Source organism: Zymoseptoria tritici, chromosome 3 (assembly GCF_000219625.1).
Source record: "Zymoseptoria tritici IPO323 chromosome 3, whole genome shotgun sequence".
Taxonomy (NCBI): Eukaryota; Fungi; Ascomycota; class Dothideomycetes; order Mycosphaerellales; family Mycosphaerellaceae; genus Zymoseptoria; species Zymoseptoria tritici.
The window spans coordinates 2,111,909-2,138,799 of NC_018216.1; the positions used below are offsets into that span (position 1 = coordinate 2,111,909).

The 26,891-nt window shown below is 54.2% G+C and overlaps 10 protein-coding genes across 10 annotated transcripts; 5 read left to right on the forward strand and 5 right to left on the reverse strand.

Moving 5' to 3' along the window:
- Positions 1 to 219: 219 nt before the first annotated feature.
- MYCGRDRAFT_38509 (uncharacterized protein) lies at positions 220 to 999 on the reverse strand (the record flags this gene model as incomplete). The annotated part of the gene is made up of 1 exon (XM_003854318.1): positions 220 to 999. The coding sequence occupies one exon, from the start codon at positions 997 to 999 to the stop codon at positions 220 to 222; it is 780 nt and encodes a 259-aa protein (XP_003854366.1).
- Positions 1,000 to 2,862: 1,863 nt separating this feature from the next.
- Positions 2,863 to 5,421, reverse strand: MYCGRDRAFT_39597 (uncharacterized protein; the record flags this gene model as incomplete). Its single annotated transcript, XM_003854317.1, has 3 exons — positions 2,863 to 3,281; positions 3,336 to 3,467; positions 3,528 to 5,421. 3 exons carry the CDS (start codon positions 5,419 to 5,421, stop codon positions 2,863 to 2,865), a joined length of 2,445 nt encoding a protein of 814 aa, XP_003854365.1.
- Positions 5,422 to 6,536: 1,115 nt separating this feature from the next.
- MYCGRDRAFT_70002 (uncharacterized protein) lies at positions 6,537 to 7,445 on the reverse strand (the record flags this gene model as incomplete). The annotated part of the gene is made up of 4 exons (XM_003854316.1): positions 6,537 to 6,585; positions 6,649 to 6,988; positions 7,073 to 7,190; positions 7,275 to 7,445. 4 exons carry the CDS (start codon positions 7,338 to 7,340, stop codon positions 6,537 to 6,539), a joined length of 573 nt encoding a protein of 190 aa, XP_003854364.1.
- A 2,717-nt stretch (positions 7,446 to 10,162) lies between these two features.
- Positions 10,163 to 11,087, forward strand: MYCGRDRAFT_38857 (uncharacterized protein; the record flags this gene model as incomplete). Its single annotated transcript, XM_003853854.1, has 2 exons — positions 10,163 to 10,301; positions 10,357 to 11,087. 2 exons carry the CDS (start codon positions 10,163 to 10,165, stop codon positions 11,085 to 11,087), a joined length of 870 nt encoding a protein of 289 aa, XP_003853902.1.
- Positions 11,088 to 11,718: 631 nt separating this feature from the next.
- Positions 11,719 to 14,122, reverse strand: MYCGRDRAFT_108679 (uncharacterized protein; the record flags this gene model as incomplete). The annotated part of the gene is made up of 5 exons (XM_003854315.1): positions 11,719 to 11,744; positions 12,081 to 12,343; positions 12,395 to 13,050; positions 13,113 to 13,836; positions 13,895 to 14,122. 5 exons carry the CDS (start codon positions 13,954 to 13,956, stop codon positions 11,719 to 11,721), a joined length of 1,731 nt encoding a protein of 576 aa, XP_003854363.1.
- A 946-nt stretch (positions 14,123 to 15,068) lies between these two features.
- Positions 15,069 to 17,036, forward strand: Sfl1 (transcription factor; the record flags this gene model as incomplete). The annotated part of the gene is made up of 4 exons (XM_003853855.1): positions 15,069 to 15,397; positions 15,457 to 15,555; positions 15,605 to 15,672; positions 15,724 to 17,036. The coding sequence occupies 4 exons, from the start codon at positions 15,069 to 15,071 to the stop codon at positions 17,034 to 17,036; spliced, it is 1,809 nt and encodes a 602-aa protein (XP_003853903.1).
- A 256-nt stretch (positions 17,037 to 17,292) lies between these two features.
- On the forward strand, positions 17,293 to 18,237 carry MYCGRDRAFT_38706 (uncharacterized protein; the record flags this gene model as incomplete). Its single annotated transcript, XM_003853856.1, has 2 exons — positions 17,293 to 17,492; positions 17,544 to 18,237. The coding sequence occupies 2 exons, from the start codon at positions 17,293 to 17,295 to the stop codon at positions 18,235 to 18,237; spliced, it is 894 nt and encodes a 297-aa protein (XP_003853904.1).
- A 689-nt stretch (positions 18,238 to 18,926) lies between these two features.
- Positions 18,927 to 19,704, forward strand: MYCGRDRAFT_38950 (uncharacterized protein; the record flags this gene model as incomplete). The annotated part of the gene is made up of 3 exons (XM_003853857.1): positions 18,927 to 19,021; positions 19,075 to 19,121; positions 19,178 to 19,704. Coding segments are annotated over 3 exons (669 nt in total), but the record flags the coding sequence as incomplete, so codon positions are not given.
- Positions 19,705 to 22,918: 3,214 nt separating this feature from the next.
- Positions 22,919 to 24,676, forward strand: MYCGRDRAFT_56911 (uncharacterized protein; the record flags this gene model as incomplete). The annotated part of the gene is made up of 4 exons (XM_003853858.2): positions 22,919 to 23,295; positions 23,347 to 24,133; positions 24,187 to 24,403; positions 24,463 to 24,676. 4 exons carry the CDS (start codon positions 22,930 to 22,932, stop codon positions 24,674 to 24,676), a joined length of 1,584 nt encoding a protein of 527 aa, XP_003853906.1.
- A 337-nt stretch (positions 24,677 to 25,013) lies between these two features.
- Positions 25,014 to 26,726, reverse strand: MYCGRDRAFT_70015 (uncharacterized protein; the record flags this gene model as incomplete). The annotated part of the gene is made up of 2 exons (XM_003854314.1): positions 25,014 to 26,508; positions 26,562 to 26,726. The coding sequence occupies 2 exons, from the start codon at positions 26,724 to 26,726 to the stop codon at positions 25,102 to 25,104; spliced, it is 1,572 nt and encodes a 523-aa protein (XP_003854362.1).
- Between the last annotated feature and the right edge of the window lie 165 nt (positions 26,727 to 26,891).

Sequence of the window (26,891 nt, forward strand, 5' to 3'; positions counted from 1 at the left end):
ACGGATGCCATGCTGCCAAGGGTGACCAGGCCCTGATGGCGCCCCAATCTCGCAGGATGTCGCCCCCGGATCGCGTTTGGCTCTGCGGAAAGGCCCAAACTTGTTTAGCGCAAATATAGCTGGGTCCAGGCCGAGTCTCGCACGATTCGCTGCTCGACGAAACGTCTCCAATCTGAAATCGGTTCATGGGTCGGCATGAAGCGAAATTTCTCGGCAGACCTAGACCCTTTCATAGCCGACGTGCGAGGGCCTCTTATCAATGTACGGCGCCCCGGTAAAATCGAATCTCTGGGCCCAGTACCACCTCCCCTTGGCATATTTCCACAGCTCCAATCCATCCACGATGCCCTCATCACCATTCCAGGTACTCGTGAATTCGGCATACGCCTCATCCACCTTTTGCTTGTCCGTGACCTTGTTCATAAGTGTATAATGCACAGACCGCTTCGCTGCATCCTGATCTGACAGGAATCCTTCCTCTTTCCACGTATTTCGCAGCCTGTCCACCAGTTTGTTCATGGGCGGTGGTCCATCTTTTGGGGACAGATTCACCAGAAACCCACCTGCCATTTTGTAAGGTCTCTTTACGCGGATTTTGAAAGGGCCCATCTCGGCTGCTACCTCTTTCAACAATGGTACGACGGAACTGTCCAGCTTGCTCTCGGGTAAAGCATTGAACAACGTCAAGTGGGCGCGGACTGTGTTTCGTTCTGGAGGGAAAAACTTTTCTCGTAGTGCTGTCATGCGGTCGTGGTGTGCTCGATCGGTCTGGAGGGTCAGGACATAGCGGGCTTCGTTGTCTCCTCCAGCTTTTGGTCGGTATCGGTCGGTAGCAGATTGCTCGTTTGTCCTCGGTTGGTTCGACGTCTGTACAGGATTCGACGGCTGCGGAGGATGGCTCGGTTTCTCCTGTCTATGAGTGGGCGGTGCAGGCTTTGGATCCGAGCTCTGTGCTTTTCCCAGTACTGCTGAATAGCTCAAAGGCTGAGACTGCGACATTGTTGCGACGGGAACACGAGGCAATCGGACACGGCGAGGGAAGGAGAGAAGCATTGTCACACTTGCCATGGCGCCGTCTTGACGCCGTTATATCTCGACACACATGACGTAGATATTGCGATATGAGGATTATGACGAGGTGAAGTGAGTGAGTCGAGATGGAGCTGGAGGACGGAGTTTTGAGCACGGACCATGCGTGCGATTTAGAACGATTGAGTGTACTCTCGACACGATGTGTTTCTTTATTCTGTCTTTTACCTTACTACCTTCCTCTCGGACTCCAGGTATATCGTCGACATGTATCGAACGACACCCTATGTTGCTCCTTCACTATTCCAGCCAATATTTCTCGTGCCTCCCTACTTACCTGACTTATCAAGGAGATCAGGGCCCGAATGAGAACCATGAACATACCATGCAGGCCTTCTCAACACTGCTGATGAGATGATAGACAATGTGAAGCGGTTAGTCGTATGACATCGTTTTAGAGGAGACGACAAAGTAAATTTTTCCTTCCACTGCCCTCTGCCAGATCCTCCGGCTCGCGTTCTATTCGGACTCTCCAAGGTCTTCGTCGTCCGGCTCGCCAACATCGGCATACATCAGAACCTTCACGAAAGCCTGATCATCGTCCCGAGCAAGGACTTGATCCAGCCAGTCTTGGACGAGGGGAAGGCTTTTGATCCACTCCGAGAACACTACGTCCTCACGAAACCATCTCCCTACTCCGATCGGCAGCACTCCATGTCCGAGAGCCTTGAGCGAGTCTTTGAGCGGACTGTCGAGATCGCCGTCATACTCCGCTAACCACGACTGCCCGAACTTCGTCTGATTAGCAGTGGCTTCGAATCTTCGCACCTCCTTTTGCAGGGACTGGAGCTGGCGATTGACGCTGGCAAGTCGATTCGTCCAGGTCGGTCCAAAGATGAACTGTCCGTCACAGTCGGAAATCTCCACTCCCTTGCGCAGATCGACGAGGTTGGACACGATTGGTGGGTAGTAGGAGGTGGCTGTGAATGCCATTCGGGAGTTGTTCTGTGCTTGATCGAGATCTCTATCCGAACTCGCTTCTGCTGGGAGGAGATGGTAGCGCAGTCCAAGGCGAAGATACTTCTTCTCGGCGCGCTGAACACCCTTTCCGAACTCGCATTGCTCACGGGATGCAGCCATCATGGCTGAATCTTTGCTTGCGAAGGAGCCTCCTGACTTGTCCGTATCGACGTTGGGCAGCCTGGACATAACAGTATACGTCGTTCGAAGAACATCGAGCGAGGACAAGGTGGAGAGTCTTAAAGAGTCTCGACACTGGACACAAATTCCTCAATTCACTTCGGGTAATGAATGCTCGCTCCCCTTGAACGTGAATTGCAAGTCGGATGCTGCGATGAACATAACCCAGACTTTCGTCCATGTGGCTGCAGTGCTTACGTCTGACGGATAGGTGACTGTGAAAGAGTGTATTTCCCGCCAACCCAATGGCGTCCAGGATGTGCTCGTATGAAGCCGTCGCCGTGATATATAGAACAGTCATCGTCCAGTGGAGAATGATCCCGCCCGCAGGCGTGCCGGGATCATTGAAAGCGCGGCCAGGAATAGTATTCCAAATCAGTTCTTGGCTGCCATCGGTTCTATTCTTCCAATCGTAGTCGGGATGCAGTGGTCCATGAATGACAGAGGCCGGATTTTGGCCCAGTCCATTTCACTTTCAAAGTGTCAGCTGTTGGCAATGCACCACTTCATAGCAAACATTTCGTATGAGTATATATCTGACTCTTTATAATTCCGCCAATCCCTTCGGAGGCACGCTCAAATCTCCACCAGTGGTATCACCTTCCATATCGCCATCCTCATCATATCGCCCCTTCATGCCACACAGCTCTTAACCTTCGTGCAAATCCAAGTCGAAGCATACATATTGACCCGATCCGTACACGTCCCGGGAGGAATCCTCGCAGCGACCCTCTTCGGCGAAAACCCACACTCCTCAAACACAGCCATATACCACGGACTCAAGCCAGCGGAGCGAATGAGAACTCTTCCGCCGAGCTTGAGCGCGCGGTTGACGGCTTTGCATTGAGCGGACGCCTCGGTGCCGCCGGGCGTGAACCAGTCCATGCTGTCCATAAGCACCGCGATGGTCAGGGCTTCAGGCTGCATGCGGGCGAAAACTTCGGCGAGTTCGTCGGTGTGGATGCGGAGATTGTCGAGCGCGGTTGGCGCGGAGAGTTTGATGTGCGATTTGGGGGTGAGGTACGTGGGGTGGCAGCGGCGGGTGTAGTGGCCTGTTGAGGTTATGTTAGTTTTGAATTCAGATGTGGAGGTGGAAGTGTACTCACCGAGCAGACAGAGGAGGTAGTAGTGGTTATCCTCACTCAGCAAAGTCTCGTTGGCGACTGGGTCGAGCGTCTGCACGCCATAGTTCCAGATGGCCTGTCCACTGCGAACGGCGCCGACTTGTCCAGGTCTACCTTCGCCGCTCTTCTCGCCAGAGGCATCAGCCTTAACAGCATCACCACGATCAAGTTGACGCTTAAAGTCCTCTTCGATCATCGCCCGCTGCTCACCGGGAACGCCGAGTGCCTTCCACAAGAAGCGCTCAGATCCCACCACGAAGTATGCCAGGAGTTGGGATAGAAGCACGCGACGCACACGCTTTGTCCAGATCTCACGTTGCTCAGCCAAAGTCTGCACCTCACCGAGATTTTGCATGTCTTTGCGGATACCGAGAAGCTTGCCGAGCCATTGCACGAGTTGAAGAGCATGGCGACTGCCACCAGTAAAGTAGAGGCCTTTCCCAGCAGAACTGAAAGTGGATGGTCCGACGTTAAGCCAGTAGTCGAAGGCGTGGGATGAGAGGTGGGGAGAGAGACGCTCGAGGAGCAGCTTCTGAAAGTTCTCGTGCTTGCCCTCTCCGAACATCTTCCAGAAATCTTGGTATTCGAGACTGCGGAATGCGGCGACTTTGAGCTCAAGCAGATGGTTCTGGTTAGGATTGAGATCGACGGCGTGGATACGCTTTGGCCGTTGAAGAGCATAGCTGAGGATGTTGTCACCAGCGCTGGTAATAGCCAGGATGACATCGTCGGAGTTGATCTTGAGCAGACGAGAGTCCATGCGGTCGTCCTCCCAGGTGAACGCATAGATATACTCATCGCCGAATTGGCGGTGCTTTTGCAGAGTGTCGTCGTAGTAGATGCGGGTCTTGTTGTTCTGGTAGTAGGCGGCTGGGAGAGGCAAGCTGGCGGCCAGATTGATCACCGCGGTGTCGTGTGCTTTGCTTGTGCGTCGGTCGGAGCTGGAGCTTCGGCGACGGGTGGTGAGGCTTTTTGCGTGGACGTCAAGAGCGCTGATAAATGGAGATTCGGTAGCTGCAGCGTCGACGGAAGCCAACTGGTGCATCGGATTGACGGTGTTCCTGGTGCAGCCAACAAAGATGTAGTACGGGATGCGGAAGCCGAAAATATGGCATCTACGGTTGGTGCTGATGATGGTTCCGAACTTATACTCGATGTAGTCGCGGCGGGCGGAATCCAGATTAACGCGGTCAAGCTCGAACCACGTCCTCCAGAAAACACGGCTGATCCACATGCAGTGTCGATTGATGCTACCGCCAATGTAGTTGCGGCCGTTGAACTCGATCTCGTTCTGGACATAGAAGTCGACCACACCGACCACACCATCTGGTGCCAAAAGGTTGGAAACGCTGTCAATCGCTGGGTGGAATTCGGGAATCATGCTCAAGCTGTAAGACATGGTGAGGACGTCCGCTCCGACACTGTCACGTGCGTCCTCGTCGTATGCTGAGCGACCAATGCTGAACTCTCGCTTCTCTCCTCCAATGCCAGCCTCGTAATCGGCGAGGCGGAAAGTCCTGGCGTCCTGGCAGATGACGTGGACGTTCTTCCAGCCCAAGCGCTCGAAACGCTTGCGAGCCACTTCGCAGAGTGAGGAGCTCAAATCGACGAGATAAACGGCGTGGAAGAACGAAGGCACGTGGATGTGCTCACCCATCTGTTCGATGTTCCAGCCAGTGCCGCCACCAATGTCCACCCAGATTGGCTTGTGGGAGATTTGGCTTGACTCGACTCTGTGTTTGACCTGAGATGCTACAAGAGCAAGCATGTCCTCTCTGCCTTGCAGCAACTTTGATCGAGTGGCATCGTAGATGGATGCCTGTGATTTGTAGAAGCTCTCCAATGCATCTTGCTGATTGCCAGTGCCGTCACCGGTGTGTGGCTTGAGGAAGCAGGAGTAAGCGAATTGGCCGAGGAGGTGGACAGCGTTGGAGGCTTTCTTGACCACGCTGAGTTCGGTGAAGAAGAGGATGAACCAGGCGAGGAGGAACACGATGCCGCATACGGACGCGAGGCTGAGCTGATTCTTGAAGTCGTCCAGCGCGAGAGAAGAGACAAAGGACGCCATGTTGAAATGTGACGACAAGTTGTTGAGCTCGTGAGCTCTACGGAAGGTTATAGAGGTGGGCACGCGAGAGGAGGGAAAGAGGAAGAGGAAGAGAAATAAAAGAGACCCGGAAGACCTGAGGGACAGGCACGAGCTATACCTCTGGGTCCTTCGATTGGCCCTAGAAACCGATTGGGTATCTTTCCGTCAGCGGACACGTTCTCGCTGCGTGCGACAGGTGTCGATAGCTGTACCGCTGGGCAATTCGGTGAGATCGCAACCATGACCATTTTGCCCGGAGCCCACCAAGAAAAACATCAGTACCCCACGGCCGACGCGCTGCCCCGCCATCGTTGAGATGCCGACGCGCGAAGGTCAGGGTCATTGCACTTCGGCATGGATGAGATCTCAGCCTATCAGTGGTCATCGTGGTGCAATGTGTGTCGTTGAAGGAGAGAAGGAGAGTTTCTGGGGGAAAGTCTGGGAGATGGATCAGCGGTCCGTCAGAATTTGACCAATCACAGCCCGGGAGATCAATGCGTGGTCGACTTCACTTGCTGTGAGGCACTTCCCTGCCATACTGGGGCAGCTCGGCCGGAGCGGTACCGTTGATGATCGTGGTAGTTGAATGATATGGCCGACGAAAATCGGGCGAACGAGAGATGTTGTTCGGGCGCGAAAGGGCAATCCCCTCGACGCTGCTTTGTCCTCGCGGTGCTCGCCGCTGTGGGCGATTGGAACCGGTCGACAACGTATTGCTTGAACACGAGTTCACGATGAACTGATCAGAATGTATTGTAAGCGATCAGAACCGCTTCGCTGTAGACAAGATTACCGTATGAGCCCGGGGTCCAGAGAACAGAGAATATGAGCCGTCGACCAGCACGAAAGTCCTGGACGGAGTCAGGTCGTAGCTCGTTCATCCTTCTGGTCTCGCTTTAAAATGGGTCCCTCTGCGAGATCTGTTGTATACCGACCACACCAGCGGTCGAGTATGGGAATATGAGTCGATGTCGCAACGGCTTGCACATGCATTGCTACAGACAAATGCTTGCCTCCTTTCGCTTCCATGCTGGGATGATATTACAAGAAGCTCTATCGCACATGCTCCAAATGCTCCAAACTCGTCCCGCTATTTACTTCGAGCTATCGTACTTGGCCTTTCCAAAGTCCCATGGCACGTATCTGTGTTATCCGTTAGCTCTCTGTAGCCAACATTCTCCCACATGCGCCTTCTGATATCCTCACCTGTACTTGATCATACTCTGGATCTGCCTCCTCATTGTCAAGAACACCAAGATCAACCAATACACCACCAACACCGGCCAGAACACCGGGAGGTTGAAAATCTCACTCCAGCTGCACAGGAACGACAGCGTCACGGCGCGCGTCGCCGAGTGCCAGAACTTGAACTCGGGCAGTCGGCGCACGAAGGGCTTGAATTCCTGGTCGTTCTTGGTCGGGAGCGAGGACTGGCCTGCGGGCACGCCGTCTTCCATGTCGGTGTCGGCGTCGAGCGAAGGGTCGAATTTCGGGGAGATGAAGGCGAGGAAGAGGTTGAGGAGGTAGATGCCTAGGGCGTAGGCGACTGTTGAAATGACCTGTCAGCTTTGTCCTGTCCTGTGTTCTCGCGACTCTTCCAGGTGGTGTCTCTCCAGCATCTCTTGCATACCAATGTACCAGCCCTGCGCCATCACTATCCGTAACGCGAACATGACGAAGATCGTGGCCGTGCCTATCCATCGGTAGGTAACGTAGGGTGTGGACTTGTCGAGGTAGGATTGATAGATCTGCGGGGGCGATTAGCTATGCGCTCCGTGTCTCTCATTGCTTCGCCCTCGCTCCGCGCAATGCCCTCAAATGTGTCCGCATACTCTTTGAAAGCGGGTCGTCTGCGCAGAGACCGCGCCGAATGGCGTTTCAGGTTCGGGAGCGTCCATGCTGAACGTTGCGAAGTCTGGACCAGCGTGAGAAACAGGACCTGACGACGGCGATATGGCAGTCGGAGGCAGGCAGAGAAGGCGCTCCGTGGGTATGGGCGGGTGGTGTTTGCGAGAAAGGCGAATAGGTGGCCGCATAAGATCGTCCTTGACTTTTGCGCGCGCCACATTTCCACGCGGGCGTTGAGCCCCTGCATCGTTGAATGCGGCTAGAATCCGCGGAAGTGGCTGAGGATTGGCGGACCATCCCGGAAAGCCTCAGGCAGACTTGACAGAAGTACCTCCGTGCTTTGCGTGCTTCCGCTCAAACTGCAACACTTCACTTCAAATCAATTAGCACCACCTCGTGCGGTGCATGTCACACGACAGCGTAGAGACATGCCGCCGACAAGACCTTGAGAGCAACGATCCTAATGCACACATTCGCGCAACTTTCACCGTACGGGTATCGCTCGGTTGGCTTGGATGTTGCAGTTTGAGCGGAAACACGGAGGTATTGTCGAAACAACTCACGGAAAAAGGATTGAATTCACTTCAAGCTCCGACTGACAGCGGAAGATACTGTTACTGTGCAACACAATCCAATCACGGCGCAGCGATCCATTCGACGGCAGTCCGAGCACGGCGTAAACAGTGGCGGCACATTCATTCGGATTCAACAGATGCTCAGTTCTATTGAGAGCATCGTTTACATCTGCCTGCCACGCAGAGAGCCTCCGTGCTTGTCCTCCATGCCAAGCATGTGTGACGGGTCTGAGTATGATCTCTTCGAATCTACCACGTTCAGACGATCATCATAACGCAGACCGAAGCCAGAGAGACCGCCAAAAACGCACTTCTAGCCAAGAGAAGTGCAGCAGCACTGGAAGCGGACGGATCCACCACCTGACAGAGAATAGCGTTCGGGCTGCCGTTTCCTTCTCGGAAGAGATTTACGACCAAGATGTCCAAACTCGTTTCGGCATCCTGATACAGCTCGGTCGCATTGGCAGCTGGCGAAGCTGGTCCGGTCGCGTAGAAGAACGTGTCGCCCGACTGTATGGAAGAGTTCAATCCGGGATCTGTGTTCGTCAGCTAATCCTCGTCCTTCAACGTCTGGGAAATCAAGATATGTGACTGACATTGCGTGTACGAATATTCTTTGCCAACACCCAAGGTACTCGCGCAGTCGTCCGAGTTCGCAATCCTCACAAAGCTGTCGTCGCAAGATACAGACCGCAGCCGCTGAGCACATGCATCACCCAGCACGGCCGAACAGTTCCCGTTGTCGGATGCCGAGTATTTGCGTGTAACGTTGGCAGGCATGCGGTATCTGGTGGCTTTCAGGCACGCCGATGAGTTGGTGTCGAATCCGGATTGCTCCTTGAGTAGAGAGCTCAGACTTCCGCCTGCAGACCACTGCAGCTCCCACTGCTCGTTCACCGCTCGCAGGGACTGGTTCGTGCCAGGGTAATAGCTCTCCGGGATGGCCACGTCGGTGATGTTTACGCGCCATGTCCAGCCGGTCGTGTTATCCCGGTTCCCGTTCGATGACGACAGGTCAAATGTCACAGGCGACGAGACGTTTGCTTGTCGGCCGGCAGCCTCGAACAGCTGGTCAATGTTTTTTGTCGTTGTGCCTGAGCCGGTATTTGTGATCAGCCCTGAACCGTTTCCTCCGATAGCTCCGAATTGAGTGGGAACGCTGAATTGGTCGTCCGCTTGTCGGCCCTGGAGGATGTTCGCTGAAGCGAGGGTGAGCAGTGACGAGAGAATCGAAAAAGCTTTCATGATTGTAGCTGTAGTGAGTGGAAGGGAATTGGATATGGCGTGGAACGAGGACTGGAACGAGAGCAGAAAACGTAGTCAAATATCTATGCGCCGTCGCACACGACCCGTCGTAAAGAGCCTTGATGACGGATGTGGTATGCATCCTTCGAACTCTGTGCTCGCACCTCCTCCGCTCTATTGCCTACTGAAGCAATATAGTCCGTCGGGATTAGTCTCCCGAAGGAAAGTTCGTGGAGACATGGACCGAGCATAGGATTTGTCTCCAGTACATGCCGCTCTCGCGGTGCCGAGCCATGCATATCTCTTGTCAGGCAGCTCTCGCGCGCGATGCTGGCCGCTTTGCTACGTTACCTTCGAAGAAGCCAAGTGTCATGGAAGGCCACGTCCGCGAGATGTCGGCATCTGAGCGGAGAATGCTGAGGCCATCATCCTGATCGCAGCACCGTCGATGGGAAGTCGTCGGTCTAGAGATGTGCCCGTCGATCATCCGCCCAAGGTTCGACGAAGGAGCCGGCCAGGATTCAGGTTGGACTTGATGTCACCCGAGCCTTGCGAGTATCTCATCAGTTGGTGCTTTGGAAGAGCTTGAGCGATGTTCTGGCAAGGAAAGCCGGAAGTATTGGAGATTGGTACGATCCGGAGACCGCATAGCAGGCTGTTGTTGAAGAAGGAAAGGACAAGGGAGGTCGCATCCTGTCAACAGCTCCCTGCTGCGTACTTTGTGGTACAATCGCAGGCGTCCATTGACCTTTGTGAATCGCCTTTTGTTATTATACGTTCCCACCTTCGGCGATGTGCATTCAGAACGATCGCTTGAGATTTTGCCTGACCAAAGCCTTCGTCGATATGTTGTAAGAAGCAGAAAGAGCTGCAGTGTGATCGTTCATCTGTCTACGAGGTTGCAATGGCAGCGGATCTCGCATTCAGCCGAGGGAAACGAAGCTCACCTTTGGCTTAACAGCTTCTTGCAGGTACAGCATTGGATTTCCTCCTACAACAACGTCCATACACAAGCAACCACAGGTAATACTCTTGTGATCAGCTTACTCACAATGTTGGCATCAAGACTCCGGCCATGTGCCACACAGTTCGGCAAGTTCGCGCTGCCACTACGAGTACAATACTCCAGCGCGGCCGAGAAGACGTACGAACACATCAAAGTCTCAACACCACGACCCGGAGTCGGACTCGGTGAGCATTCTCTCAGATCGGTCTCTGGACGCACCGCTCCCTAACACCTCCCCAGTTGAACTCCACCGCCCGAAAGCCCTCAACGCCCTCTTCACGCCCCTCATCCTCGAACTCAACTCCGCCATGAAGTCCTTCGACGCCGACCCCTCCATCGGCGCCATGGTACTCACGGGCTCCGAGAAAGCCTTCGCCGCAGGAGCCGACATCAAAGAGATGTCGACCAAAAACTTCGCCGACTCCTACGGCGCCGACTTTATCGAGTCCTGGTCCGAGATCCCCAATACGATCAAGAAACCCGTCATCTCCGCCGTCAACGGACACGCGCTGGGCGGGGGTTGCGAGCTGGCGATGATGTGCGACGTGCTATATTGCAGTGAAAAGGCGAACTTCGGACAGCCGGAGATCAAGCTGGGGGTGATACCCGGAGCGGGAGGTTCGCAGCGGTTGACGGCTGCGATTGGCAAGAGTCGGGCGATGGAGCTGATATTGACGGGAAAGAATTTCAGTGGACGGGAGGCGTTTGACTGGGGGTTGGCGGCGAGGGTGTTTGCGACGCCGCAGGAGTGCGTGGACGGAGCGTTGGATACGGCGGAGAAGATTGCGAGTTACTCGAAGATTGCGGTCAAGGCGTGCAAGGAGGTGGTGAACAAGAGTCAGGATTTGGGGATTAGAGAAGGTGTGGAGTTTGAGAGGAGGGTGTTCCATGGGTTGTTTGGCAGTGAGGACCAGAAGATTGGTATGAAGGCGTTTGCGGAGAAGAAGAAGGCGGAGTGGGTTCACAGATGAGGGAGAATGTCACAATGAATGGGAAACCAGTCCAAGGCAAACGAGCTCTGGCTATTTGCTATGCTCTGGTTCATTCTTCGCTCCCAGAGGCCTTTCGATAGCCCATGCCCAAGTGGTCGGCACTTCCTGTTTGCTGATTGGCATACTGCTCATCCGCTTTGATGCTTGTTCCTTCGACAGTCGCACCACTCTTCTTGCTGCCTGCTCTTTTGTTAGTCCGACTGTCTGATCCACCATCAACAACAGGATCGTCCTACCATTCGCCATCTCGTTCAAAGAAGTGGAAGCAGCATCGTTCTTCTTCTGGCCGCTGGACTTGGTCTCAGAAGCCAGCATGTCCCCAACGCTGGATGCGGCCGACTGGAGTCCACCTGGAATCCATGACTTGTCAGCTCTCTTGCTGCAGCAGTTGGAGATGGCGATGAGTGTACCGCCTTGTCCCTTCCAGGCCTTGCCCATATCCTCCGCCATTTTTCCGAAGTAGGACGCCGTGGTGACTGTGGTTGAGAGTGGATTGTTAGCAGTTTTGCTATTGCCTCGTGGCTATCGATTGTTGTCCAAGAAACGAGAGAAGTGTCGTAAAATCATGAGATTGTTGGAGGTGATCGTTTTGTTCGTAGCACGACCCACGTCATTGTCGTTGCAGGAATCGAATCCCTGTATCCTGTGGCATAAAAGTTGGCAGGGTTGTTTTGAGGTCCCTCCTTGATGCCGTTCAAACTGCACCGCAGATGTCGAATCTCGGTGGCGCGGGGTGCTGTCCGCGCTGGAGAACGCAGAGATAGTTTGAGGAGGACGTGTGTATCTGCTACAGAGCTGAAGCAGCAGAATGATCGCACCCCGATCTTGGCCGCACAAGCTATGCCGTCCGAGTCTAGGTTGCGTGTTGCAGTTCGAGCGGAGCCATGGAGGTGATGCGTGACGAACTTCCAGGCCTGTCGAACTGAACGTAGCAACAATTCGTTCATACCTACTGGTCGTTGAGATACTTACGCGCCACGCGCTCAAGGGGCACGTCGCCACGACTCAGAAATGGCAGATCCGATAAGGCTGCCAATGTTCGGTCAGTGGCAGAGTAGGCCGTCCCTATTGCGCCCGCTATTTGCAGATCCTCGTCAAAGTTCATTACCCGGATGCGCATTATCGGGCCGGATCTCAAGCACGCGACGATGAATGTGTCGTTGACGCACAGTGCGATGTCATGATCGATGTCGCTGGAGGCTTCCTCCGGCATGTCTAGCCAGCTCAGTAGATAGCTAAGCCTTGTTAGTGCGGGCAGTCTCCAGCGCAAGGAGTGCAATGCTTACCCACGGCCCTGGCCTCGCGCCGACTCGTGTTCCGGATTGATGGTGATGAGATGTGCGTGGTCCGGAGGCGTGACGCGGTGAAAGTGCATGTCTTTCCAAACATGATGAATGCTCTTCAAGTGCCAGAAGTCTCTGAAGACGTCGTTGGCCTTGGGATCATCATATCCTTCATAGAACGCCAGCTTCGTACTTTTACAGTTGAATCGTACAATGAAGCCTCGAATCTCTTTCCAGGGCGTCAGCGAGAGCGCCTCAACGTTCGCGGGCCAAGCAGGCTCAGTGGTTTCCACAATACGATGGGTTTGGAGTTTGTTGGTGACGAGCGTCAAAGTGTAGGTGTCTTTGAAGCCAGAAGGCTGGGAAATCGGCATCGAGAGATCGACGGCGCATCGACCGCCGCCGAATGTTGACACCGAGTTATGTAGTCGCTCGCCGTCGAAAGAGTATCTGGTGTGCTCAAGATGAACGTCCGGCGACTCACCCATGTGGAACATGTAGTCAAAAGTATCGACAATTTTGTCGTTGGCGTCGACCATCAAGAGCGATGAGATACAAAATGATCCCAAGAAGAGACTTGGCGTGTGAGGTGATAAGAGCGTCGGATGGAGGTTGTTCAATGCCAGTAAGGAACCTGTCGAAAACTCGTATATTGCCACCTACGGATCACGTCAGATCAGGCGGTCCATGCTATTCGGCTGTCAATTTCCAGTATCCTCACCGAGTACTGATAATCCGTTCCCGATTCCTTCAACATGACGCCAACAACGCCATGATCAGCATGCAGAGCCATGATAGTCGCGGAAGGCAGACGAACACTCTTGCGAACCGGAGAGCCGGACGTGAAGTCCTGCGTATACAGCTTGCCAGAGTGACTTGTAAATGCAATCAACGTCGAGGACAGAGCAATATTCATGATGGTCTCGCGTGCATCCCCGTACAGTGTCGTTGCGTGGCCGGTCGTAAGGTCGCGAAGTACAACACTGTTGCATCCCTGCTGCGGTCTGCGGATAAAAGCCAGTCGCGTACCTTTCAGCTGCGGCGGATCATCCTTGATAGTCTGACCTCGAAAGCTGTCGCGGAACACATTGAGTTCGGTGTAAGAAGCCTGAGAGAAAGGGCGGCCACACCTCATCGCCTTGACATGTCGTAGTTTCGCTGCATTGGTCTGAGACGTCAAATAGTTTGGACCTCGCGCGCTGTCAGATGGGCTATGAGATTCCCATGCGATCAACGATGCTCTGACCACGGCTTCTTGGGAGAAAGTCGCCCTCCAGCTTCTGCATACTCGCTGCAGCCTGAAAGACTCAAAGAAGGGCAAATGATCCAGTAGCTCGATGATGAGCTCCATGGGCAGCGTCGGTAGTATATCATTTCGCTTTAATATCATCCGAAGGACTTCATTGCGCTCCTCGGTGGTCGATCTGTCCACGAGACACTGCCATCTGTGCAACGGTCAGCCAGAAACTTCTCGAGTGGGCGGTCGTCGAGAGCAAGACGTACATTGCCAGCCGCTCCGCTCTGTCACTGGGAAGAGCGTGCTTCGGGAAATTGGGCAATGCCATGCTTTTGGGTAACAGCGGAATCGATTGGTGAAGTGCCGCGTGCGCTGTCCGTCGAATGGCCAGTCGGGTCACAACATGGAGCACGAGGCTTGCCGTCCGTTATTGGTGTAACAATCGCTGACAGAGGAGCGCAATGCCTTCGTGAGACGTTTCTTGCGTTCGACGGGCTCCACGAGAGCGATGCGTCTGGGAAAAGTCAGGCAGACGTGTTCGTCTCTTTTCCTCTCTACGCCACAATATGGAAAGAGAGCACCTGGGCCACTCAAGAAAGTGCTTTCCAGGAATACCTTAGGTGCCGTTGCACGACAGACGACCGACGGTGACCCGGCGTTTCGGTAAATCTCGCGCGTCGCTGCAGCTCACACACACGGTGAGAAGAAGGTCAACAGTATTCACTGCTTTTCCGTGCGTGCTCGGGCGGATACAATATATCGTTCGGAGCATTTGTTCGTTGTGCATGTATCGGAAGTGGAGAAACATCTTATCACCTGCACTGCGCGTTGTTGATCCGCGCAGAAACGCAAACTAGAACTAGCGGCCCCTGCCGATCTACAGGCCTCGAGCCTCGACCTTTCTCTCGACATCGATCAGTCGCCGAAATTGTTGTCTGACCGACGCCGGCAGGGTTGTGGGTTCTTGTTCTGCTCTTCGGCGCTTCGATCCCCTCCGGAGTACGGTAATCTCTATTGTTCGCGGCCAACGAGAGCGATCTGGCCGCGGCGGATCCAGTCCATACCTCGAGAACCCCGCCTGACCCTCGGTGCGGATCACCAAATTTATATCGACCACGAAGACCGTCTACACCGGCACACGACTCACATACCTTGGAGGAGATCACCGATCGAACCGGCATCGAGAGGAGCAGCACGTGCGAAGAAGGCTTTGGAGCTTGACGACACTGTCTGGGGCACAGGCATGGATGTAAGCCGCTGACTGTCAGTGACTGGGTTCAAAGAGCTTAGGGCCGGAACGCATCGCGTTCTTCCAAGGGTGGACAAACTTCTTCAACGACGTTTTGGCAGAGCTCTGGGGTAGTCCGCGTATACCCGGGGCGACTACTCTCGCAAGATCGTTCGAAAGCTCGAAGCGAGACGCCTAGGAGGAGGATATCAATGGCATCGGTCGGACCAGCATTGAGGAGAGACCCCTTCGCCAGCGATTCACGAGGCTTCGGCAGTCCGAAGGCGAAGAAGAACATTCCCATCCTCCCGTCGACATTGGTCGGAAGCGGTGGCGATCCGATGGAAGTGAGCCAACCTCAGGTCTCTCCGATGGGTCCGCCCACGAGTAGCCCGACAGCCGGAGAAAGAGCAGGAGAGCAGCAACAGGCACACAGCGAGACGCCGAGCACAAATGGAGGGTCACAACAACCTGTTGGAGCCGCTGCTGCTGCTCAACAGCCCAAGATCGTTCAGACAGCGTTCATACATAAGCTCTATAAGTAAGTGCCTGCTGCGTGTTGCGGTCCTGCTTGATTCTCGATGGCTGACCTCGTCGCAGCATGCTGGAGGACCAGACCATTCAACACCTAATATCATGGTCCAACACCAACGAGAGCTTCGTCATGTCGCCATCATCCGAATTCTCCAAAGTCCTCGCGTGAGTTCACATCGTTGATCTACGCGCTACCGTCACTAACGTACAGCAGTCAATACTTCAAACATACCAATATCTCCTCCTTCGTCAGACAGCTCAACATGTATGGATTTCATAAAGGTATGCATATGTCAATCGTTCACTTCGAATGAAAGCTAATGTCTTGTTCAGTCAGTGACGTTTTCCACACCGGATCCCCTGAATCGCCGTTGTGGGAGTTCAAGCATGGAGCTGGCAACTTCAAACGTGGCGACCTCGTCGGATTGAGAGAAATTAAACGAAGAGCGTCGAGGCACGCACTAATACATCGCGACTCGTTCTCGGCCGCTCCCAAAATGCCTGCTCCACAACCTCCTGGGACACCTTTGGAGGCAATGCCTGATCCTATCGAAGCACGTCTGAACGTACTGGAGTGGAACACCCAAGATCTATACTCGCGACTCGCGCGAACAGAAGAAGCGTACGCTTCGGTCACCTCGAAGTGCCACAACTTGCTTGAAGGACTCGCCAGATGTCACCACTGGAATAACGAACTGTCGTCGCACCTTCTTACCATGATTCCGGACACCGAGAACCCCGTCCACAGAGACATTGCTGCGATGCGACACGACATCGCTCGTCATGTTGACCAATTAAGAACGTTCGAAGAACATGAACCACCATTATTTGCACATAAGCCGTCATACTTCCAACCTGTACAGGCAAGCACGGAGCCCGCAATGCCAGTGTCGCCGCGGCAGCGCCCATTTGACGAGTCTCGACGACCGTCTCTACAAGGTCTACCAGGCTTGCCTCGTCCGAGCATATCACGAGGTGCTGTTCCATCATACTTGCAGCAAGCTTCTCCTCGAAGATTTGGCTCCTTCGGTATGGGCCCAGGCCCGAGCCCGTACTCGCCGAACAGGCCGGCATTTCCAGGTCCGCCACCGCCTCCCCACACACAACCTCCGCCTCAGCAACATCCTCTCGCGAATGAGACAACTCCGCCATCGAATCTTCCGCGCCGTCACACGTCAGCAGACATTCGGCTGCAGGGCTGGGAAGGAGGCCAGCCGCCACTCGCCCACCTCACGCAAGGTACATCACCATATGCTTCTGGACAATCCTCGACTGCATGGCCATCCTCTCCTCGCGCGCCTGCAAATTCTGGCGACCAGCAGATTAGAGATGCCTTGGCACAGTACGAACTGCCTCGCGTTGTTCATCCTGGCTCAAGACCACATTCACCCGGCGCGATTGACCCTGGAGCACCGACATTCACGAATAGCTTTGCACAGCCTAGCTATGCGAATAGCAACGATGCTGGCTGGCAGCTGCCCGGGCCTAGATTCCCGTTCCGAGGACTAGAAACGCCTGGTCCCCCGACTCGAAGAAGCAGTATGGCGAGTAACGTACACTCTTTGCTTAATCCGGCGGATACTGCGGAACGAGAAGGCGAGGATGAAGGCGGACCTGATGAAAGGAAGAGGAAGAGGGTAATCTAGGAGAAGCACATGACGTATAATGAAATCTGGCCGTATATGGTAGGCCTGCAATCTTGGGAGAGTAAATGTCTTACATAGTACGAATGATCCGAGAGCAGCGTGCTCTCTACAATCGATATCAGGATACCGTGAAACGACCGCGATTTCTGTTCTCTCGACCTCTCCACTTGCTTCCGGCTCTACCCGCCATTGCTTGACCTCGACACGTTGAACATGGTCCACCAAGTTTTAGACATCGACATCAACAATCAGCGAAATGTATACAGTTGATCTCCAAGCAGTGCACGACTTCCTGGTCGAAGTAGCATACAAAGCAGGCGAGACCATTCGCTCGGCTACACCTGCTGTGACCGGTCATGGCACAAAGAAGAACTCGGCAGATCTGGTGACAGAGACCGACCAGGCAGTCGAGAAGATGGTTTCGGACATGCTGAAGGAGAAGTACCCAGACTTTGAGTGCGGACAGTTCTCTCAACGTGTTAGTGAGAGGCGAGCTGACCGTACCAGATTTATCGGCGAAGAGACTTACCACCCTGACCTCGCCCTCTCTTCCAAACCGACCTTTATCGTCGACCCGATCGACGGAACCACAAACTTCTTCCACGGCCATCCATACGTCTGCGTCTCCCTCGGCCTCGCCATCGAGAAGAAGCCTGTCGTCGGCGTCATCTACAACCCTTTCACCAACGCTCTCTACACCGGCATAAAAGGCAAAGGATCCTACGTCACAGACGCCACGCACGATCACGTCCGCCTTCCACTCCGCGAGCCAGAACCATTCGAAGACTTAAGCCACTGCCTCGTCGCAGTAGAATGGGGTTCCGATCGCGACGGCACAGACTACGAGACCAAAGTCGCCACTTTCAAGAAACTCTGTGCGAGCAAAGCCCTCGGCGGGGCGATGGTGCACGGCATCCGCAGTCTCGGGTCCGCGGAGCTCAATCTCTGTGGTGTCGCGGCGGGGCATCTAGATGTGTATTGGGAGACGGGGTGTTGGGCGTGGGATGTGTGTGCGGGATGGGTGATTCTGGAGGAGGCGGGAGGGAGGATGTTTGGAGCTATGAAGGGGGATTATGAACCCAAGGTGGATCAGAGGAGGTATATGGCGGTTAGAGGAGGGGAGGGACAGCAGAAGATCGCGGAGGAGTTTTGGGGGTGTGTTGAGGGGAAGATTGAGGTTGGCTATGATGGTGTGTCGTGAGATGGCGTCGTTGGAGAACCCAGGAGTGGGTCACAAAGGTTTGTTGACACTGATATATCTGAAATGCTACAACCAGGATCGATCACTGCGAGTTGAACAACGAAAGTGGCTACCACCCCTTCAAAAACACGAAACGTGAGGCATCTACCAACATATAGCCTGAAAGGATTCCCGAGATCGGCACTTTGGTTCGGCTTCTCCTCCATCTCCACAACCTTCTCCGGACTCCACTTACTCGCTCGACCACTTCCACGTGCAGATTGACACATTGCCATGACCTTGGCGTCATCATCACTGAGGGCGGCCGACGACATGCTTGGTAATGCGGCTATTCAATGCAATATAGTCAGGTCCCGGAAATAGGTGGAAATGTACATTGTTCACCCACTACCAACCATTGTAGCTTCACTACCATTGTGCAAGACCTCGTTATGAAGAACACATTCACTCTATTGACCGCAGCCGTACTGGCCGGCGTGTCCTTCGTCACTGCCCATGGCGGCATCAGCCTTAAACATGAGCATGCTGGAGAAATGTTCAGCAAAGTCCATCGCGGGAAGTGCTACCCAGATGGCGTTGTCAACACTGGGAACTCAACAGGAGAGATGGTGACAGTAGGAGGTGGTACGTGTTGCACCAATGGTCGTTCTGTTTGGGAGTCTTGAGACTGATAGTTGGATGCAGAAAGCCTCTATCTGGCCTATCCTGACGAGTGCGAGACGACGGAGAATGCTATCGTTTACTTCACCGACATCTTTGGCGTCCAACTGCTCAATAACAGACTGTACGATCATGCCCCTCTCAACAAGCCATGGTCATTGCTGACAGTCTTTTCAGTCTCGCGGACAGCTTAGCCAAAGCGGGCTACTTCGTGGTGATGCCCGGTCAGTCATGTCGTACTTCCTCTCATGGCAACAGCTTCATTCTGATCTTGTTCCAGACTTGTTCAAAGGCGATCCGGTCCCGGAGAACGCCCTTAGCGACCCGAACTCAACATTTGACTTCCCAGCCTGGCAGAAACGCCATCCTCAATCTGGCGTCGAAGCCATCATCGACTCAACCCTAAGCTCCATGCGTACACAATACAATGTCTCCACCATCAGTTCCGTCGGCTACTGCTTCGGCGGTAAGTACGTCGCCCGCTACCTCGCCTCAGGCAAAGGCATCGACGCAGGTTTCACCGCGCACCCGTCCAACGTGCAAGCCGCGGAGTGGGAAGCCATTGCATCTCCCATCAGCATCGCGTTCGGCGCTCTTGATGAGTCCAGCACGCCGGAGAATCGGACGAATATCGAGGAGATCTTCATGGAGGGAAACAAGACGTATCAGACGGTATTGTATGCTGAAGCTGAGCATGGGTTCGCGGTAAGGACGAATTTGACGAATAGGAAGAAGGCGTTTGCGCAGGAGAGTGCGTACTTTCAAGCGGTGCGTTGGTTCGATACGTGGGTCAAGGATGAGGAGTGATCGATTGATGTGGTAGTGATTCCAAGGGGAGCGTGATCTCCGTTCTCGTTCGTAGGACTGTGGCAAGGAGTGTTGCTTCAACATCCAAAGGGGTCAAACAGAGAGCGTCCATCAGATAGTATGAATGCCAGATCCCATCTCGAACTGGGGGTGCTGGAAAGAGGCTCAAGCAGACAATTCCTGAGCGTCTCAAAGCAGCTCAAGTAGTTTCCGCCATCGTATTCAACGACATCAACCGCGCGAACCACATCGAATCGATTCCATTAACGGCGCACACCACCGCCGAGATGGCTGCTTTCCATGCTATGCCGCAAGAATCGCTCCACTTCGTGGGAGAGCACCACAGCCTCGAAGATCAGCTGAATCTGCTCCTCGTCCTGCCCGGGGCCACCCAATGCCCGCTGGGAAACGTGGGTAGGATAGGCAAGACTCTCTTCGTGTCGCACGTAATCAGCAACTACACCCTCCACGACTCGAGCTTTGACGACACTTCGGAGATCATTATGCCGGAACGATGGGACTCTACGAAAGAGTGCTTAAACCCGTCCGACACAATCGGCGTTTGGCAGCCGCTCCAGAGCGTGTTCAATGGGTAAAAGAGCAAGGCAGAGGCGAGCGCGAGACAACAGCCGACTTCACAAAGACCAGTATGCCGAAGACGATTCGTAATTGGAGGAGGAACGCAGTGCTGTGCGCGTGGTCGTTGCTCTAGAGTAATTCCAGATTGACCAATATGTGGAAGGGGAATCGATCGTACATCAGGAAGTGATCGTACAAGGAGTGCACGGATCCTTGGATTATCCTGATGGATGTGACATCAGCTCCTCCCTGTCCATAATTAAACCATCGTGTCGGCTTCGGCACGTCGTCGTCTCGTGAATCCCCACCTCAGTCCTCGCACACAGCACTGAGACCAAGGAATCATTCGGCGAACAACAACAAGAATCATGCAGATCTTCCAGCTTGCAACTTTCTTGGCCATGGCCGTGTCAGCCATGGCGGGACTCAACATTGGTCCTGTAAGTACTGCTGCTCCCCTGCCTCTACCGTCGTTCCTCGACTGACAAGACCAAGAGCTGCCGCAAGGGTGGTAACTTCGGTCTTTGCTACGGAGTTGCAAACTCCCTCAAAGGATATCCGCGCGGAATGAGCCAGTCATGCGACAAGGTACACACAATTTGCCACGACGTACAACCATCCGGCTAACGTTACCGTCTCTCAAAGTATTCTCCGTGCCATAACGGCGGGCCCTGTCAATTCAATGCCGGCAAAAGCGGCAGTGCACAATGCCAGTGAAGGGCAAGAGATCCTCCCGACAGTTTCCGTAAATCTTGCGAGGCCTGGAACCCACCGTGCAGCGAAGGCATTCGCCAGACACGTCAAAGTGGACAGCCGGATTGAGATGCCAGGTCGAATGCGCGTGCCAGGAGGCCTCAGGAAGACCAGCACGGTTTGACCAGTTCGCTTGTCTCGCCAAAATTCGGAACGATGCGCCAGAGAAGGCCGGAAAGACAGCTTCAGGGGTCCAGCCGGAATTGATATACATATGAGAGAAACCAGCGACGTGAAAAGAGCAGTATTGGAAGGACAAGCAATTTCCGCGCGCTATCGAACATGCGTTGCCGCCCCATGTGCTGCAGGCCACGAGTTGTTGAGAACGAGTCGCAGTCAGACAATCGGACACCGGGCGCCTGATATCGGGATTGCATGTCAGAAGCAGCAGTGGGCGAGTGTCGACAGCCCCGAGAGATCGCCAGCTGTCCGACACTATCACCGAAGCCATAGCACTTGTAGCATGAGATAGCGCCAGGGAGAAAGCCGAGGTCAGCTGTCGCTCCGGCCTGTATCAAATAGTCCGGCTCAAGATCCAAGATACCGCACTGACTGACCCGACCTTCGATGCGCCTCGTGAATCTCAACCACATGATCGTGTGTCTATCGCAGCCACGATGCCTTGTCACCGAGCCAGAGTCTTGAGTGTGAGCCATTTCGCCCAGCGGCATCCCATGCCCATCCGCCATAGAAGGCTTCTATCCAAAAGCTCTCCTTCGCGTAGTCGTAACAAGGTGTATCGGGTGTATCTGACGCTCCATCTCGTCTCAAGGGACTCTGCCACTCTTCGGCCGGGCACCTCACACTGTCATGATACTCGCAGCCATCACTTGCCCAGCTCTTTATTCAGCGCCGCCCTCTTTTCCTCCATCAACTTGATTAATTCCTCCTTCTTCTTTCCCATATGCTCCTTGCGATGCTGGTAGTAATACCACGACATTGGTGGCGTGATGAGGATGAGCAACAGGCCGGTCCAGAATACTCCGTCAACTGGTTGTTCCTCTTTCGGCTCTGGGCGAGGCACATGGATGTATTGTGGTTCTGATGTCGGTCTTGACTGCTGGAGTTGCGTGGACGAAGGTTGGGAAGTGGACTCGATTGCTGGAGATTGGCTTGAGTAGGTGGCTCGCGTGGGTCGTTGCAGGAGTCGCGCTCGAGACGACAAGAGGCGTGCTGTGCGTTGGACGTTCATTGTGTATATCGTGTGTTGTCGGCAGTGAACATGGGTTGAGGTGCGGTCGCATGTGGGCGTAAAATGGTGATGTACAGATTGGAGGTATTCTAGTGCTTGGTGGAGCTTTCAAATTTCTTGATGACGATGAGTCGATGACACTCGGTCGCCCTTCGGTTCTCATCTCACGGCACACTTCTCTCCTTCCTTCGCGTCAACAATCCACCCCTGATGGCATGTCGCGTGAATCACATCAGCTCACCAACAAAGCATACACGATTCATACAAGTGATCAACAGGCACACACACAATGAGGTTGCCGACTCCACCTGTTGCCGACGCCGCCTACAATGCCTCCTCGGCGGGCAGCCGCACACGCGTCCGAGTCCGATGCTGCTCTCCGTCTCACAGCCGCATTGCATCCATCGTGCGGAAGACGTGCAAGACGCGTGCTCGCCGTGCCCGCTCAGTAAGTAGGTAGGTACTATCCGTGGACTGCCGGCAAGATGACCGCATGTGACGTTAGCTGTCCATGCAGAACGAGCAAAGAAGTGGACTCGCAGGGGTGCCAATCGAGACCTCGCGTAATGAAGATATCACAGTCTCGGCCTGCAGCGCAATAAGGCGTAAGTGAAGCTTCTCCATGATCACCTCAAGCTTTTCTTCATTCAAGGACACCCATTCTCCTTTCTATCAAGCCCACTTCAAGACAAGAAACGACAATGGCACCAGCCATGGTGATGTCCGGAGCCATTGAGGACTTTCCTGCCAACGACCCTGCGCCATACTTTGCGGAGGAGCGGCCGGGTTGGAGAGGATATGTGGAGTGGGAAAAGTATCCGGAGAAGAAGGCAGAGGCCGAGAAAGTACTCTCGCAGTACAAGTTTCCGACGCCGCCCGAGTTCCAGCTCGTGCCTTTGCCGAAGACGAATCCAGTGCTTGAGGGAGTGAGATGGAAGCAATACCATTATGCCATGGGCAAGACTCTCAAGGATTTGCCAGCGATCAGCTGGAAGTATGTTCAGAAGGAGAAGTCGGAAGACATGTTGCATGTGCTACAGTTTCCTTACAATGGAGAGCCGCCTCGAGTACGCTGGAACGCGTGTCCAGGTCATCTTCTTCAGCTGATTATGATGTAGTCACGGCTCACTGACACCGAGTTCACACCCAACAAGGACTTCTTCGTCCGCAACCATGGCGGCGTGCCTGAGATCGATGATGACGCTTTCGAGCTGGAGCTGGATGGTCTGGTGAAGAATCCATCCAAACTGTCCCTTGCCGATCTCAAGAACGAGAATCTCTTCCCTCGCCACTCCCACGTTGTCACACTACAATGCGCCGGCACCCGTCGCCTCGAGCAGATTGCCATGTACCCTGGCGACGGCGACGAGCTTATCAACGCGCCTTGGGCTGAAGGCGCGATTGGCAACGCACGCTGGACCGGTGTTTACCTCAAGGACGTCATTGACCACTGCGGCGGTCTCTCTGGCGACCCAGAAACCACACACATAGAGTTCAGTGGAGCTGACACCTACTTCAAGAAGGGCAAGGTACAGAATTACCTAGTGAGCGTCCCCTGGCGCAAGGTCAAGTTCGAAGAAGTCATGCTCGCATGGGAGATGAACGGCGAGCCTCTCCCAAAGATCCACGGCGCGCCATTGAGAGTCGTGGTGTTTGGATACATTGGCGCTCGCAGCGTCAAGTGGCTGTACAAGATCAAGGCCATTACCGGACCTAGCGAAGCTCCGGTACAGAAGAAGGAGTACCTGTACTACACGCCTCAGATTGGAAAGCAGAACGTGCAGTACTCCAACGGCTTCAGCATTCAGGAGATGCCGGTCAGCAGCGCAATCATGTCGCCGACAGACATGGATCAAATCGTTCACGATGGCAGCATCTCGCTTCGAGGATGGGCATACTCCGGTGGTGAGTTCTCCGTTCATCGGCGTCTCCCGACTCTCGTTGCTAACTTCCTTCAGGAACCGGCGGCCATTGGCCCGAACGCGTCGAAGTCAGTGCCGATGGAGGCTCAGTCTGGTACGAAGTGCCCTTCGATAAGATGAGCACGAAGTACTACTATGGCTGGCGAACCTGGAGTATCGATGTGCCGGTCGAATACGAAGGCTGGCTGGAGTTCTGCTGCAGGACTTGGGACAACGCGCTGAACACCCAGCCGACTTTTGTCCGATCCGCTTGGTCAGTAGCCAGTATACACGGATTCGAAGACGGAGCGGTTGCTGACGATATTGTTGCAGGAACTGGGACCTCCACGTCACGAGCTCATGCCACCGCATCAAGGTGTACTCGATCAACCGCGCGCGAGCAGCGACGAGAAAGCGATTGGAGGAGATCGAGAGTCGGGGCTTGTCGATTGTGCCGATTACGCAGCCGCTGGAATTCGACTTGGAGACTGATGAGCATTACAAGAGAGTCATGGATGCGAAGAAAGGGAGGGATCCGGCTGAGTGAGGAATGAGCGTGGAATTTCGACCGTGATATGTTGCGGTTGAACTAGACAGGATGGTGGAGCGCTTGCTAGTTGCTTGGAGTGCAGGGCTCTTCGTTCAGGAGCACGGGCTTTACGCATAGCAGTGAAGATTCGTCTGAGCTTGCGTTTTTGCTAGTTGAAAACTATCAAGTGCTTGCTATCTGCCTTCAATGAGCATGAAAGCCATGGCCTGCTTGGCGTGAGCTCCCGCAGTTGTTCTTTGAGCATGCATTTGCTTTCTTTGCTTTCAAAGTACGCTTGTGTCTCATCGAACACAACGGAGAGCCTCCATTGGCAACAGTCTTTGTTCTGTCTCGGGTATGCCACACCATTGCGATGCTTTCATCTATGCTTGCCCTATCCGGACGCTATACAACAGCTTGAACGCTCAAAAAACGTTGGCTTTTCACAAAGAACTCCTCCCATCCACCTCAAATACCGCACTCCCGCTTCCTGGCTTCGACACCACAATCGCCTCGCTCAGCTTCTCCTCCGTGATATCCGGGAACTTCTTCTTGTAGTATTCGTGTATCCACTTCTGCTTCACAAACTCCACCTTGTCCTCCGGAACCAGATGCACCGAACATCCACCCCAGCCCGCACCCGTTAGTCGACTTCCATACGATCCCGCCGAACGCGCCAGATTGCACAGCTCATCGAGCTCGGGACAGCTGTTGTCGTATACATCGCGACACGACTCTTGCGTCTCATTCAGCAGCTCACCCAGCGCCTGCAGCAGTTCCGTGTTCTCCTTGTCTGTTTGCGGCGGCGAGGAAGTGAGGAGGTCCATGAACTTCAGCACGCGACTCGCTTCGCTGAAGACGTGGAGTGCTCGTTGTCGGAGCATGAACTTCTCCGCGCGGATTGGGAATTTGCTCATGTACTTCTGCTCCAGCTCTGCCACGCTCAAACCCGTGATCTCGGAAAGCTGCTCGCGCGTGTAACCTTCTGTTTGTGGGAGGTACTCGTCGACTTTCGCGATGAGGTCTTGAAGTTGCTTCTGAAAGTCTTCCTTCGGCACGCTGTGATTGTCCGCGATTCCTTCTCGCTCTTGCATGTATGTGTCGTGGAAGCCTCGCAGACTGATGCCGAGGGGACCTGCGTCTGATGGGAGTTGTTTGAGGCGGAAGATCTTCGATAGGACGAGAGCTGCGAGTGTGACTTCGACAACGCGGAGGTTGTAGCAGACGGGCCCAGTGGTGTGCTTGTCCGCTTGAACGAAGGATTGGGCAATGACGAATGTGAGTGGTGACTTGAGCTCCGGGAAGGCAATGTTCTTCGCGGAGAGTTGTGGTACGAACGACACGTATAGTGCTGAGCCTTGTAGTGGGAAGACCGAGGCCGACTGATCCATTCCTCCGCTGTTGACGCCGACTGCTCGCTCGGAGACAATGGCCAGCTCCACGAGCTCTTTCTTATCCACCCGATCTTCTCCGTTGGCCTTCATGACTGCCAACGCACTTGCACAGACGAATGCCGCGCTGCTTGATAGACCACCGCCTGAGGGTACTGATCCGTCCGCGAGGATATCCATTCCAATACTTGACTTGAACTCTTTCTGCTTCTTGCGGAGAAGCTCTGTTGCTCCTGAGAGCCCTGATTTGAAGTAGTTCGTCCATTCGAGTGTTGAAGAATCGATGTGAACGTCGCCAGTGTCAGGGATATCGAAGGATCGCGTCTCGAACTTCTGGGGGTTGACGTTGGTAAGGTGGATTGTGCTTGGTCCGGACTCTTTCTTATGGACTGAGACTGCGAGGAGAACGTCGGCCGTAATGGCCATGGGAATGACTTCGTAAAGGGAGTAATCAATGTGCTGTATCCGTATTAGCTCAATGTTCGTGTCTTGCTCTTGTTCGTAGCCCTGACCTCGCCGATGATGTTCACTCTGCCTGGGCTTCTCGAGACAAAGTCTGGTGTCTTGCCATATGTGTCCTTGAACTTGCTCAGCAGCTTGTTCCATCGTGTCTTCTGGCTCTCGAGAGCGTCGCTTGGGTATATGTCCGCCAGAGACTTAGTCGTTGGAACATCCATCTTTTTTGATCGGCTTGTGACAGCTCGAGTCCGCGATGTGGAGCTGTATCAAATCTTCGTGTCGGTGTTGCGTGAGGGTCGCGTTGAGGTGTTGAAAGTGCACGAGAATGAAGTAGCTTGGTTCGAATTTTTTGGCAACGAGTCGCGTGATAGTTGAGCGACGGT